Source organism: Catharus ustulatus, chromosome 23 (genome assembly GCF_009819885.2).
Source record: "Catharus ustulatus isolate bCatUst1 chromosome 23, bCatUst1.pri.v2, whole genome shotgun sequence".
Taxonomy (NCBI): Eukaryota; Metazoa; Chordata; class Aves; order Passeriformes; family Turdidae; genus Catharus; species Catharus ustulatus.
Genome location: NC_046243.1, coordinates 8,647,462 through 8,662,800, shown reverse-complemented (window position 1 = coordinate 8,662,800; position 15,339 = coordinate 8,647,462). Strand labels below are relative to the sequence as shown.

The 15,339-nt window shown below is 42.1% G+C and overlaps 1 protein-coding gene across 7 annotated transcripts in view; it reads right to left on the bottom strand.

The window, feature by feature from the left end:
* The window catches only part of TLK2 (tousled like kinase 2), a 45,438-nt gene that overhangs the window by 16,569 nt on the left and 13,530 nt on the right, over positions 1-15,339 (bottom strand). For 4 of the 7 annotated variants that reach the window (XM_033078768.2, XM_033078770.2, XM_033078769.2 and 1 more), the window contains 9 exons: positions 13,466-13,535; positions 12,393-12,436; positions 11,235-11,375; positions 8,444-8,611; positions 7,803-7,898; positions 4,874-4,966; positions 3,228-3,338; positions 1,966-2,102; positions 466-618 (listed from right to left, as the gene is read on the bottom strand). In XM_033078768.2, coding sequence (XP_032934659.1) covers positions 466-618; positions 1,966-2,102; positions 3,228-3,338; positions 4,874-4,966; positions 7,803-7,898; positions 8,444-8,611; positions 11,235-11,375; positions 12,393-12,436; positions 13,466-13,535 — 1,013 coding nt within the window. The remainder of the gene's footprint in view (positions 1-465; positions 619-1,965; positions 2,103-3,227; positions 3,339-4,873; positions 4,967-7,802; positions 7,899-8,443; positions 8,612-11,234; positions 11,376-12,392; positions 12,437-13,465; positions 13,536-15,339) is intronic. The other 3 variants (XM_033078771.2, XM_033078773.2, XM_033078774.2) reach the window with 2 other exon arrangements.

Genomic DNA, 15,339 nt, shown 5'->3' with positions numbered 1-15,339 from the left:
TGGAGAATAGGCCAATGCTCAACGCATTGTCTCTATAGAGTGCATCTTATTCTCTTATTCCTTCAGCATCCCAAATGAATTGCTTCAAAACTCTTAACTCAGAATTCTCCACAGTAAATACACAGAAATCAAGGTTTCTGTATGTGTACGATTTTGTTTTCCTTAAAGAAAGGCACCATGCATACCCTGACAGTGACACAAATTCTGAACTAGTACTGGACTCATAAAAAAATACAGTTAAACTCATACAAAGTCTGGACTCAGCAATGATCCTTGCTTTACTTCAATGAAAACTATTTAGAACTGGAACCAGATGTTGTTGAATGCCAGGCTAATTTCACAACATTCATTTGTGCATGGAGTGAAGCCTCAAGGCAAGGGCAAGATTCCATTTCCCAGGAGATATTTTGTGCTCTAATCAAAGCATGTGGCTTTGCCATGCACCAAGAAGGCTACAGAACCTACGTTTCATTTTCTGCTCCATTGGTCTTGCTCTTGCGCTGCTTCTGCTCGGTGCTTGCTGGCGGGGTCTGGCCCATTGCCGGTGGCTTCCGCTTTGCTAACATTTTTCGTTGTCTCTCTATTTCTTCCCGTTGAGAGTTTATCCTTTCCTGTTGCCTGAAAAGCAGAGAGGAGAAAAAACATGACACAGATAACTAAGGGTGTGCACTTGGATGTCTTCAGCATCTATTCTCACCAGATTTGAGCCATGAATCTCAAATCAGTCCTACTTGTAAGATTTGTAACAAAGTATTTTTGTATAGAAAAGGGGGATGTGCCAAACATGATGAGTCAGAGTTTTAAAGGTATTTTACATAAAACGGGATTCTTTTCCTGGCTCACAGAAATCTTTCAGTAAGTGAAAGGTTTAATTCACGCAGAGGACATCCAAAGGAATTGTTAACCCCATGGAAACCTGGGATAAATGGCAAGTCACTGACTTTCCACACACATTTTCCTAGAAGCCTCTTCCCTGTTAAAACTATTCCTGAAGTCTGGCACTGTCTAAGAAGTATCCTTACGCTTCAAAAGTATAGTTAAACTATCCTAAATTCTCTGGAATATATCCAACATCATTCCCAATTTCACTAAGGAACTGTCTCTGCACCAAGAAAAAAAGACCACCTTGAAACATTTCACAGTAATAAAAGCACTCTTGAAATCTCAAGTCTAAATAACCTAAGCATTTGCATCCCTAATTCCCTTTTTAAAAGGGACTGAGACTGCAGGTAGGTATTCCAGAAGTACTTTTTCCATGTCTTACAGCACAAGCTAAGGAAGAATTATAAAGTTCTTAATCTGTGCCTAACAAGAGCTGCACCTCCCTATCAGACTACAGACAAGTGATGTGATTTTATAGGCTCATACGTAGCTCTCTAGTGCAATTAATTTGCCAAGTCCTACTTAAAGGTCTAAGCCAGGTGGGAATTGACTGGATATTTCCATTAACATCCTGCATAAAGAATCTCTGATCTTCATTTCCAGGTTTCTGCAGCCCCTTTGATCACTGTTACCAGAAGGCAAAACAAGTTAAATAGTATGGATTTTCTCTTTCAAGCTTCTCCACTTTCTACTTAAGGAAAAAAAAAAAAAAGTGCAAGCTAATTAGCTTTCTTTGACTAATATATGCAAGGATGCAAATCAAATTGACTGACTCACAATGTACGTGAGATTTTGGTCCACCCCTCCACCCCAAGCACTACACAGCCAAGTGGGTACACTGATGATTCCCGACAGCTAACAACAGCTCAAACCATTTAATCCAATTTCAATCTCTGGAAGTTTCAGTGGAAGTGGACTTCTCACTTCAGTGTGAAAAAGTTCCCCATTGTCAGGAGTTCCTATCTGATCCTTCCATGCATCAGTCACACCATTCTCACATTCTGACGTGCAAGACATCACACAATTGCTAGGGTTTTTTTTCCATTTCTCTCTGAAGTTAAAGACAATCCTGTTTGCCCTCACTTGATGAGGTTCTGGAAGGCATAGCCATCTGTCCACTGCTCGGTGAAGGACGCGCCGTGCCGCACTGTGGTGAAGTGCCCCAGCCTCAATCGATCCTGCATGCTCTTATCTCGGCATGCCATCTTCTCCTGCTTTGACTGCAAGCAAAATAAAGCCACATAAAAATACAAGCCATACATTACTAGCTAAGGGCCATGCTGCATTTTAAAACACCACCAATTCTTTCCACTTTCTGTTATTTCAGTTCTGATTATCTGAAGCCCAGTTGAATATCACTGATCAAACTATTGCTGGTGTTTTGCACTCATCCACCATCATGACATTTCAGCCTCACTCTTCCCTCCTGATGACTGCCTGGGCATCCGCTCACTCATCCTATAATCAGTTGAGATCAGGTTGGCTATAGGATTAAAAGTATCCCTTTGTATCAGTAGCTCAGCTAGACTGCAGTCTCGGCTCTGACCAGGCCCTTATTCAGGAGATGAGGAAAGAAAATGTACCTTGAATCGCTATTCAGCCTAAGATACAGTGATCAGCCAGCTCAGCCCTACTCTTGTACCATGTCCAGAAGTGACACAATCTCAGCTAGGTCACCACTCTAGAGGAGAGCTCTGCTCAGCCAAGAATCAGCTCTGTGACAAAATCAACTCAAACAGACGGCATGTCCCAGCCAGCACCCGGGTAGTTTTGCCCATCCAGTGCCCACAGACAATAAGGTGTAACTGGCCAACAGGTGAAAGAACAAACGAACCCCCACACTGTTTACCCATTAAGAAAGCTGGAAATCTTTCAATGCTGAACCAGGCTGGATGCTGGTGAACCTGGCACTGTCCCCAGTGTTTTGTTTTCAGTGTTACACAAACCAACCATCTCCAACTTTACTACTTGAAAGAAGGTCTAAATCACCTGCCCATGTCCCAGAGCTCACCTGCAATTCCACTGCACAATGAGACACTACTCCTGCATTCCCAGAGCTCCAGAGTGCTTTTCAAGCCTATGGGTTTCCAAATCAAGCAATGCCTGCTGCATATAGAGCTCTTTCATTTAAGCAAAAGATCACTCTGCCACCATGCAAAGTGACCAAATCTGAACATTCTGAATCACTTTGGTCTTTGGATTACATTCCAGTTTGCAGAGAAATTATTTGACAGAATTCCAGTTACCTTTTATCACTAAAGCAACAGCAGCAGGGTTTCACTGCTAAGAAGATAGAGATGCTTTCAAGGACATGAACTTTGACTGCAGAGATATTCCCTACTCACCTTTTCTATAAGAAGTTTCTTGCTCATCGTTACACATCGATTCAACCGCTCCTTGTACTTCTCCAGCATCTTTTGCTGCTCATCTATCTGCCGTCTCAAATCACAATTGGCCTAAAAGTGAACAGAGAACAAAGCCTGTGACTTTAAACCACTCAGAAGAGCCAAACTAAGTATCACTTCAGAAGTTGCTTCAGTGAGCCGTGGGGATCAGAGCAAAGTCAGCAAAACAGCACGATAAAAGAACTGGTTTTGTTTAGCAAAACATCCAAGACAAACTCTTAAGTTTTTTACTCACTCACATCTTAACACCCCTCTAGAACAGAGAAGTTATGTCATCTTGGTTTACATGCAAGGAACTAAGGTAAAAGACTAAAGACAAGCAAAAGTATTTTGATTTTTTTTTTTGTTAAACATTTAAGACCTTGCCACAGTTATGAAGTCTCAAAATAGGTTAGTCATTGCTGGACTATCCTCCCTCTTTAGCCCACAATATTGACAGAGGAAAAGGATGGAGGAACACTTCGTATTTTCAGTTAAATTCTTGTTCGAGTCACTTTTCATCAGCCCTTCTACACAGGCTGCTCCCAGTGGCAGCTGCTGCTTCACACCACCACAGCATGCAGCAGAAGTGTATGTGCAACCACTTTCATTAACAGAATTAAATGTAACCATTTCCCTTTCAACCAATAGTCTGGTAAAAACCAAAAGAATTTAATTAAAAAAAAAAAAGAAATATCTATTTTCTGCTTCATGGATTGTTTCCCTCAAGCTCACATGTGCCCTATGTCTCCAATGAACTCGACTGAGCTCTTTGAGGTGCTCAGACCAGACATACACAAAGCCTTCCCTCTACTTTCTGTAATGAGCTTTCTAATGCTTTTCAACACTTCACAAGAGCTGCCTCTCCAGCTGATGAAAGTTAAGTCAATTAGAACTCCTCGACTAAGACAAGATCCTTGATTTGAAGGTATTTATCTTTTACTGAAGAATACTAATAGGTTAAGAGCTTTATTCTTTCAGTTTGGCCAAAGGATGTTCTCATCTCTATACGTGTCTGATTCTCCCACGTGAGCATTTCAAAACATAGCTTCCCAGGCTACTGGACACACTGCCAAACAAAAGGCAGAGTCAGCTCCTCAGGACTTAGAAGAAGGGTGGAGGGAAAAGGGAGAACCATCCCTGGAAGTGCTCAAAAAAATGTACGGATGAGGCACTTGAGGACATGGCTTGGTGAGAACATGATGGTGGTACACTGATGGTTAGATTTGGTGATCTTCAAGGCCTTTTCCAACCTCTATGATTCCATGATTCTGTGATTCTGCAGAGAAATATGTTAGGTTAGCCAGCAAAATACACAAGTGTGCAACAGATCAGAGGCCAGCACTGCTGAGGACATAAACAATTGAGCTACAACAACTCTGCATTGTATATCCCCAGACACTGCTTAAGTTCAAGCAGGCCTAAACAGCATCCACAGGCCAGACAATTATCCTGCTGGTAAGGGAATCACTGAATTCGTCTTATCCTGCAAGTGTTGGTTCTACAGCCAGTATACAAGCCACTGCTCTGCAGCCTAGCTGGCACAAGCATTCCAAGTACCTTGAAACAGCAGCTTTTACAAGAGTTGTCCCACTTTAAATACTTACTCTTAATAAGTCATCTATCCTCCCCTCCTTCTTCTCCAAGTCAGAGTTCTTACTGTTTTCTAGTGCAGATATTTTTTCCATTGTGAGGTCAGACTGTAGGAAAAAATCACCATAAACTATGTTTAAGACAAATGGGCAATGTTTTGAATAGTCAGCACTAATGTCCCAGTGTACCCCCCTCTGATCTGAACTGCTGGGTCTCAGAAGAACTGATCCCCTGCATCCTGGCATTCAGGAGAAGAATGTTCTCCATTATTCATTTTGCTGCTGCATGGTGGGCTCCTCCAGCACAGGAGCTACAGTCAGCCAGCACAGAGCTCTGAAGAGCACAAACCAGTAACTCCCAACAGCCTAAAATATCCTCTATGTCCTGTGAATTTTACATTTATAGTTGAGTTTTGCACACTCTTTAGTGGTCTCTATGGAGGAGAGCTTGTACAGAAAAAAAGGCTTAAGAAAAAAAAAACCACAGCCCTTAGCTGGAACATTAAATTTATGATCTTTCATGAGTATAGATAACCATTTGCAGACAAAGACACCTATGGACTCTAAAGTGGTCCTAACAGAAAACAAAGGCATTCATTTTAAAATATTTTAACAGACTGACAGCAAGAGTATTGGGCACAAGCTTTTGTTTCTGATAAACTGATTTATAAGTAGCCACTGGGGACAGGACAGGAGCTTTATAGCTGTTGAGTGAAAACTATCTGGAAAGTTTTATTGGGTGCAGAATATCTCAAATACCTTCAGTGAAGCAGTGAAGTGAGAGTTATACCCAGGAACAGAAGATACACACTATATTCTTAGAATATTTCAGATTCAGCACTCCAATTAAAGTGGGGAAGAAAAGGGCAAGGAGTCAGTACGTACATGAACACAGAATCTAAAGTAGCTAAGTCAACACAGAGGAAACTCTCTAGGACTGCACACACCAATTTCCCACTTGTGGTTAGCAGGCACCTATTCTGTTTCTGAGAAGAGATTGCAGAGACTTACCTGTGGAGCTGTTATAAAACTGTTCTCCAAATGTCAAGCTTGCCTGGAAGCCAACACCACGGAGTAAGAGACAAACCTGGCTGACTGTTGCTTCCTGACATATGCCCAGTATGGAAAAACTCAAACAGAGCATCTGCCATCATGGCACATCAAGCAAGATGGGCATAAATCCCAAGACAAAAAGAGGTGGCCTGAGCAGGTCACTTCACCTCTGACTTGATTTAGTTCATGCTTCTTTGCCTGCGGCAAAAGCTTTGCCATGGTAGGCACCATGCAGGATGTCTGGAGAACCTGGTGCAACTGGTGGCCAAACAGTAGAAAGTTTCTTTAGTAAGTGACTGTTATTTCACTTAGGAAAGTGCACAGACATGCTTGCCCTGTGTCTGATGAAGTCGGGATACATACTCTTTCTTACATATGACTTCACTCCAAGTCACCTCAGAGCACTTCGGCCCTAGCACTAACTGAAAACACTGAGGAAATCACATCAAAAGCCAATTTGCTTTTGACACTACCACAAGTGATTCAAGCCAGGAATCACTGAAGCTTATCTATTTTTTAACTCTATCAACTCCAAATAGGGTTGGACAGGAAAAAACAAGAATGTGTACACATCCTCATCATGCAACCAAACATATTCTTAGACTCTTTCCTGCACATATGTGCTCCACTGAGACCTCAGGGGAGTATCATGAAGCTGAACACCGGCAGAAAACTTGCTCAGAAAATGTCTTGTCAAGAACACAGACCTTGTGAGTACATTAAGCACAGAAGAAAATAAAAACACCTTGTCTTCCTCCATGTAGGACGACTGTTTTAAGCATGGGTGTTGGGACAGCAAAGATTGACAATCTCTGGCAGGTTCATGAGTTGTGGCATCATTCTGATACACAGACCTCTCCATGCACTGTCAGGAAACAGATCTTCCCAGACCAGCATTTTAACAATACAGACAACAAATGTGACCCCAGTGACACAACAGAGCCCAGCCTTGAGCAAGTGAGTACCCCCAGAGGGGGGAATGCTGTCCTTGGTGAACAGAGAACTTGTACCACCTGCAGCGTTAATGGAGAATGGACCCTGCCAGCAACAAAATCATGTCTGATACAGACTCGTGTGAGAAAAGGATTGTTTAAAAATTGCTCAAGGGAAGACACAGATCTGACATGAAAATCCAAAGAAGATTAAAAGCAAGCCTGGAGAAGAGCTAAACTAGGTGCATTGCAGATAAAGCTGGGCACCCTGGTAAAAGCAACAGATGATGACAGAGCTAAAACAATCTCAGTAGTTTAAAAGGTACCAAAAAGATAACAGCACAGTCAGAAGAGCTACTCTCTTCTTGACACCAGGTCAACGAAGTTGCTAGGAAACACTTTCAGGAAAACACCATGTTCTACCTTGACAGGACAAACTATTCCATGAGTGGACTCTGCAGAGGTGAAAGAGCTGCTGGCCAGACTGTGGCTATTTGTACTGTAAGCAATGTGATGCATCCATGACCCAGGGCCTGAACAGTCCCAGCGCTTGAACAGGGACATTCACAACTATCACTCAGGTTTCCTTCTCACCTTCATTTCCAGAGAGAGGAAGAACACTGAGGATACAACACAGTAGAAACAGACAGAGTTGAGGTGCTCCTCTCCCAAGCACAATCACACACAGCTCACCAAACTGCCCACAGCACTGACACAGAAAAGCCTCAGTAGCAGACTGGAGAAACTCCAGCAGCAGTAACTGAAAGTATTCTTTACAGGATGAGAAACAAATCTCAGAGCAATTAACTTCACTCAGTAGTTACAGATGGAGTTGGGAATACTGGCTCTTCCCACTGGAAACATCATGTCCACTACCAGTGACACCCTCTAGCACAGCAGACAAGCTGCGTCAAGCTTCAACCTCCCATCCAAGAGTTGTGTTGTCTAGTGAGCTATACCTGTGACTGTTTGTGCTGGATGGAAATCTGTTTTTGGGAGGTGCAGGAATGCTCAGTGTTCCCTGATCCAGTAGATGATGGGCTGCCTTGCTGGGCCTGCAAAAGAAAGTTATGTATTGTTACATGTCCCTCAGCATGACCACCAGTGCCCATGCAGATACATTAATCTCCACCCTGGAGCTGCAGCCTTGCCTGCACCACAGTTTTATGTTCAGGTTTAAGGATGCTTTAGAGATTCAGTTCAGTAAAAACAGAGCCAGATTCCTCCAAGAAGTCTGGCCCAACCTGCTGAAGACCAAGCTTTTAAAAGCCTGATATAATTCATGGGAGCTGAGTTTAAGCAAGGCCAAACCAAACACTTCTCACAACAATACTACAATCTTTTGCTTTTCTGCATCTGATTATCTTCTCAGATGACATCATTTTGATCTACATAATATTTTGAGCTGTGAACTTAAAACTCACACTATTTTATTAAACAAGTGAAGCCTGAGACCTAGAACTCTTCACAAGGAAGATGAACTTATCAGAAGGTGACAGACTGGGGTCAGTAAAAACAAGGCTGCACTTGGGCACAAAAGCTTCAGATACCCATAACTAGACACATGCCTTAGGATTCAAATCTTTTCATAGCTGCTCACCGAGACAAAAGTAAAACAGAGGCCACCTCCCCTCTGTGCCAGCTGCTCGTTCTCTAGCCGTTGCTTCGCCAGCATCACCGACATCAGCGTTGGCAGAGCAGAGTGTTCCTCCTGCGGCTCCTTGGCTGTGCTGCCGTCTACCCCATACAGCGGCTGCTCCACTCGCCGCTGCAACACAGTCAAAAGACAGACAATGAACTACTTTTTATTTAATTTTTTTTTCAAATTAAAAAAAAGCAATTCTCTGACTCTGCCAAAACTGTTGTCAGCGAAGCAACAGCTCAGGAATGAACAGGCAGCATGGTGAGGATCTGATAACTCAAACAGGACTCCTGCAGTGGTTGTTTCAATGGCAAACAGCAACAAGACAATGAAGTTATCAATTGAAAAAACCCTAACAAATGAACACATAGGACAGAATTCCTTGTCAGTTAACACATCCTCTTCCTTTGGAAATACATATGCTTCAGAGTCAGTGGGGCAAAATAGATTGCAGGTCCAAAAATCTACACCGGGATTTTGGTCAATGTATCCACAATTATATTTTTTTGTGTTTCTTAAGGACTTATTTTCAAACAGCCAATTTCCTGATACATTGCTATTCTGGTAAACTGAGTTAGAAGCACTAAATGGCAGCAACCTAACCAGGTCTAGGAACCCAGACATCAGGGTAAGCTCACTTCTGTCATTACTGCTGGGGCCCATCTCCTGCAAGGTAAGTGAAGTACTAATCAATTCTCAAAATCCTTTAAAGGTCCACTACATCACTTAAGGGTCAGCTCCATTCTCCTGTAGTAGAACTGTGGTGGAGGAACTGAGCTTACCAACAAGAATCATCTGTGCTACACTGATTACAGCACACAACACCTCAATGCTCTGGCTTCCAAAGCCACATCATCACTGCTAAAACTTGGCAATCTGGGTAATAATCATCCAAGTCCTTCCAAGGCGTAACTCCAGGCAAGGGAAATGACTCTGAGAAAGTAAACAGTCAGGTCAGGCTTCAGTTTTTCTTAAAAACCTACATTGCAACCTGTTTTCTGGTTAACATTACCAATTTGAAGAGTGCGTTTCCTACCCTGAAAGAATGCTTGTGCATGAGAGTGGCCTTGCAAGAGTCCCAAGACCTGCAGATGATTCTAATCAAACGAGAAACAAGGCAACTCAAATCAGCCAAGAGATTTGAAGAGAAGCTGTAACATCCTGAGGCCATCACAATTCCTCTGCAAGGTCTGACTGCAGAAATTTTCCAGTACAGTATAGATTAATTCAGGTCTGGAGGAGGTTTGTATCATGTGAAAGACATTTTAACACTCTGCTTCCTTCCAAGATCACACTGACACCTGTAATGGGTTAAGACACTCGGTGTCCTCCAATTTTCACTCATCCCCCCATTCTTTTGGGGATTAGATCAAACCATTGACATTCAGTATGTAAGAAGAGGACGTCCAGAATAGTTTGTTATGAATAAGCAAACACCACAGATTTAGCTGCAAGAGTAAAGAACAGAAGATAAAGCACCTGTGTAAGGAGAGAGACAAACTGGCCTGGCTGAAACTAACTGCAACATCAATATTCACCAGAAACACCCTGTTCAACTTTTACCTACACAATGCATACAAGCATAGAATAAGAAAACCAAAGGAAGAATCCACTTGTCCCACTGTGGAGCATCTAATCTGCTGGAATAAAGAATTGTCTCTAATCCCTCACATATCTGCAAACATCAGAGATGCTATTTCTTCATTAACTTCTCTTTAAAGAGATGTATTAGTGAAATAATACATGATAGGATGAAAGTCCATTCAATTAATAAGATGTATTTTAATTTTTAGAAACATTAAAAAATATCTAGAAGCATATCTGAAGCTCTCCCTTCAAGCAGCATTACAAAGCTTATGAAATCAACACATGGAATTCAGAGTAGTGTTCAGTGTTGAGGTTTAGTTCAGTACATTCAGGAACTGCACAAAGGTCTCTGCAGAATAATGTAATCACTAAAGACTTTGCATTTGGCTTTGGGAATACCAACCTTTCCCACAATGTCTCCAGACACTCAACAAATACTGAAAGTTCTTAAAAAGGGGCCCCAGCCAATGGTCGAAACTAAAGCTCAGGCAACACAGCCTCTGAAGACCATTTTGCTAGTTGCAACAAATTGTTTTAGTTACTCTGTCCTAAAACGGTTTAAAAACACTGGTTATTTCTTCACATCCAGACCTCACAGAAATGCTGCAAATAAAGTGGAATTACATGCCAAAAAACCAGCACCAGCTGTGCGTGTACCCACATTTCTCTTCAAGCTTTTGCTAATGCCCCTTGCAAGTCATGTGCACATGAACAGAAGTAAGACCTTCCCAAAATAATTGTGGTGGGCACATTGTTCAAGATACCCAAGGGGTCCAATCCCTGACTAGTGCTACACAAACACACAACATACTCCCAACTCCATGGAGAAGGTTTTGTGCTACAATAGAATACAGGGTAACTAACAGGTCAGTTCCACCCTTATTAAGCACCAGCATCCCTCCGTACCCACACAGTATGTTAGAAACATTCATCCTGTACAATTTAAGCTCAGATATTCATGTCAGCTACAGCTGGATGAGTCACTGTCCCAGGGTCCTAGACATGGCTTTGCTCTCAGAGTCCAGTTTCAGATTTAAAATGGAGAACAAGCCAAGCCACACGCCAAGAGACTTCCCTGTCCAGAACCTTGTATTACCTGTTGAAGCATGGCCACCAAGTTAACTGATGCCAGGCCACCAGTTGTGTCCCCAAGAACACTCACCGGCAAGGGGTTGGACAGGGAATGCTGTGGAGAGGATCTAGCGACGGGCGGTACGCTTCTACCGGGACTGGTTCCTGGGCCACTGCCCCCAGCAAACTGGGCACACAAACAGATTTGATCATCAGGAATTCCACAGAGGTACTACAATTAACCAAATTTAACACAGACAGAAGAAACATATTTATCTTAAAAATGAAGCCTTATAGGCTTCAGGGAATAATTTGCATAAACTGAACATAAATTAAGAGGAAAGCTTTAGTGTTCACAAAGTTTTCAAAATAACAGAACTACCTAAGACAAACACTTGTATCTGCATCAAGCACATTTTCTTTTCTAACACAAAAAGATATAAACCTGCATGCTTGGTCATAGATCAGTTATTTAGTCTCTGTAATTATGAAGCCTGTTCCCTGTGAGGAAATGTGTCTGATGTGCACCATAAGAATGGTAGGATATGTTCATCTCTACTGAAGTACCTGTGCAAGTCACTGTTAAGTGGCAGGACAGGTAAGGAGCTGGGGAACTGCTCCAGTTGGACTCAAACCCCTACAGTGTACCACTCATAAAAAAATTTACCCAGGAAAGAAGTAATTTCTGACTCTGAGCTTCTCCGTTAAAAAATAAAGAATAAACTTAAGAGAAGAGCTACAGCTCTGGATTGTGCAGCCCTAGAAAAACTTCAGATATTATGCAGTGCAAAAAGAATTATTTTTAAAATGTCCATCACTGTTTTGGGGAGGGGTTTGGCCCCTAGGGTGCTACCCTCTAATGGGAAGTTTTTCTTAAGAGGAAACCCTGTAAACAACTTCCCACTCCAATCAGCAGGACTGTGTAGGTGGGTTCTTTTGCAACACTGGACCCTTATGAAAACTGTTTGCAAACCTAGAGATATCCTCAACTGAGACACTGGTTCCAATGCAAATCAACGTCAAATCTATACTTAAGTGAAAAAATATGTCCTATCAACTGTTCAACTACAAGCTAATTTAAAAATCAACTTCCTCATATCCTCTGCCTAATCAGATATGAGCATATCAGAGTGACATCATCAATCCATGATCCCAGTGACAGATCAGTAACATGTCACATCATCAACTTCTATCCACAGATTTTGCAAAATGTGAATTAAGGCAGATTTGTCAATGAAAAGATTCTTACCTCAAAATAATCACTAATTTTATGTCCTCTGGGAGTGCCTTTCCCTAAAAAGGAAAGCAAAGGATTAAAATAAGAGTTGGTACTTTTAAGAAGAGACGTTACCATGCCATTCTAAAAAACTCCTCCTACATTTTGACACTCCTTTTCCTGTTCAGTGCAACACCTATCACAACAAAGCTTCTGCACAACAAAATCCTGCCCTACAGTTACAGCCCTTGTGCTGTTTTTGAGAGGCTCTACAGTTGACAATTCAATTAACTCCCAATTCCAAACATGTAAGATCCAATCAAACAGCGTTTGCCCTTGCTGAAGTACTTAGAAAACACTAAAGGTCTTGACTGTTGCATAGGTTCTCCAAAATTTCCTTCAATATAAGGACAGAGCAAAGGGTACTTCTAATCCTCTGCCTTCAGATAAATTACAGCATATTACATCTCTCACAAGCATTCCTGTAAGAGTTTGAGACATAATTAGCAGTGACTTAACATCAGCTCATTAAAACCTAGTCCTTTATTCTTACTATCATATTATCAAAGCAGTTCTGTCAACACAATTCTCATTACTTTCTTGTTGAAGAATGAAAGAAATCAAAATCTGCTCCTCTGCCCATTTGCTAGAAAATCTGAACTTGGGTTGAACATGCCAGATTTTCCACAGCACTCAGGACAGCACTGCCTGCTTAGGTACAGCTTGTTCCTGGTTTGTCATGGCAAGAACCTGCTCTTACAGGGCAGGCACACATCTTGGAAAGCATGGAAGAGACTACGGTCTGTATTCTGAGGTCTGGCTGCTGTGACATAGGATCAAAATACCACTTCAGAGTACCATACAAAGCCTCCGGGTAGCCTGTCACACAAAAATGCAAGTGTTTGTGCAAATAAACCAAATATTTTCCTGCCAATAACAGTAACAAGGCTCCCAGAAGAGAATATACCATGATGGAGTAGTTTATAACAAGCTGCCTGACACACCCTTGAGAAGAGCCATTAGTTTCCTAGGACACTGCCTGTGCACATTGTGCCTGAGTTACCAAGCATGCGGCAATCCTGTGGCAGGCTTGGAGCATGGATTACCTTGACTGGTCTCATAGGCCTCTGCTTTCCTCTTCCTATTCCGCTGGTCATTCTGCTTTTTCTCAGGAGTCTGTTAAACAATACTTCAAAATTAACGTTACTGCAGTTATTTCAAGATTTAAAGAAAATGCCTAAACACAATGATCTGTTCCGTATCCCCAGTGGCCATTTCATTTCTCTGGTGCATTTGTTTCTATTGCTGGTACTTAAAAAAACAACTGCTCTCAAAGAGTTGCCACCTCTTCATAGATGTGCTGCAGGAAGCAGAGAATGTGGTTAACAAGGAGGTAAATTTATTTTTTCTATTTCAGCTGCTGCAAGCCAGTCTTTACTGTCCAGTGACCTCACAGGGTTAGCAGAGCAAGCTCAACATTTATAAAAACCTATGTAAACCCCTTCAAAGTGATCATAGTACTGGTACAAGGGGAATGACAATGGGAGGTTCAAGTACTGACATCCAAATCTGCAGTCCAATCAGTCTCTTAAGCCAATTCACTCTGCCTGCAGGTAATGTTTCTTTTCAAAGCCCACTGCAAATGGCTTCAAGAACTATCCCAGGACATCAGCCAGGACAAAGCTGTTACAGATGCAACAATTCACCCAGACTTCTGTCTGCTCTTCACCAGTTCTCATTAAAGTCAAGGGTCAGTTGCATGTGCCATTTCTATGGGCACCCAGAGACCAGATGGGCAGCTGACCAGTGGATTTATGCACAATCAATTTATTTATGCACAGGCACAACACAGAGCACAGCTGACAGGACTGAGGGCTCCAGAAGTGTCATGCCTAACTGTCTGTACAAGGCTAGCAAACCTAAACATGTGAGAATGGAGGAGACCCTGGCATGGTGCTTCCCCTATCACCAGGGTCACATCTGTGGCCAAACCTGCCAAAGACATTGGAAAGCACTGGTGGAAACAACTCACTGAGGTTGCTGGGAAGAGATGTCTTGTCATTCCCATGACCATTGTAATTTTAAAAACATCTCTTATCCCAAATCACCCCAAATAATTCCCAAGCTGTATGTTCTCCTATCAGTGCAGCCACCACTGAACTATAGCCTTGGGGTAGAGAGGAAAAACACTGTGCAAAACACAGCTCTGGGGGAGGGGAAGCCATGTCCAGAGAGTCTGTGGTAAACCTAAATTTTATGCTCTTTGGAAACCTAAATCTCAAGTAACCTCTTTAAAGATCTTTACCAAAAGACTTACACATACTAAGCACAGAAATCAATCTCCCTCCTTTAGTAGGATAAAAAGGATAAAGCTGAATCTTAACCTGGCTGTATTCCCACTGGGTGCTGGACATGTACAGCCTAATGTTACCAGCTGGGCACTCACAGACAGCGTTGTTATAGTAAGAGGATGGAGGGGATGTTAAGACAAAGGTGGTTATTGTGTATGCAAGGTACTTTTTTAGAATGACGGGACTGAAAACTCCCAAGCTACCCAAAGACTTGCTGCTCCAGCTCTTGTATGTGTAAAAGTCAGTGACATTGCCTCCTCATTGTGTAGGGAAGAGCAGCTCCTGAACAGCGTTGACGTGACTGTAACACCACAGGCTCCATTACAGCCTCCATGGAGCTGTGAGTGTATTAATGAGAATCAGTTTAAGTTGTTTTTCCATTCAAGTACTTACATAACAAAAATGACACACAGCATTATCTGCTACAGACTGAAAAAGCAAGCAATGGGAGATTTGAGTACATCAACTTGGTCAATTTATATCTCTCCACAAAAGTTCATTAATAAAAAAACAGTTAAAAGAACAAATACTCAGATTTTCACTATTAACTACATTTACTTTATGGAGTTGAAGATACTACACTCTCAAAAGCCCCTCATACCAGTACTGTCACATAATAGAGGGAAATA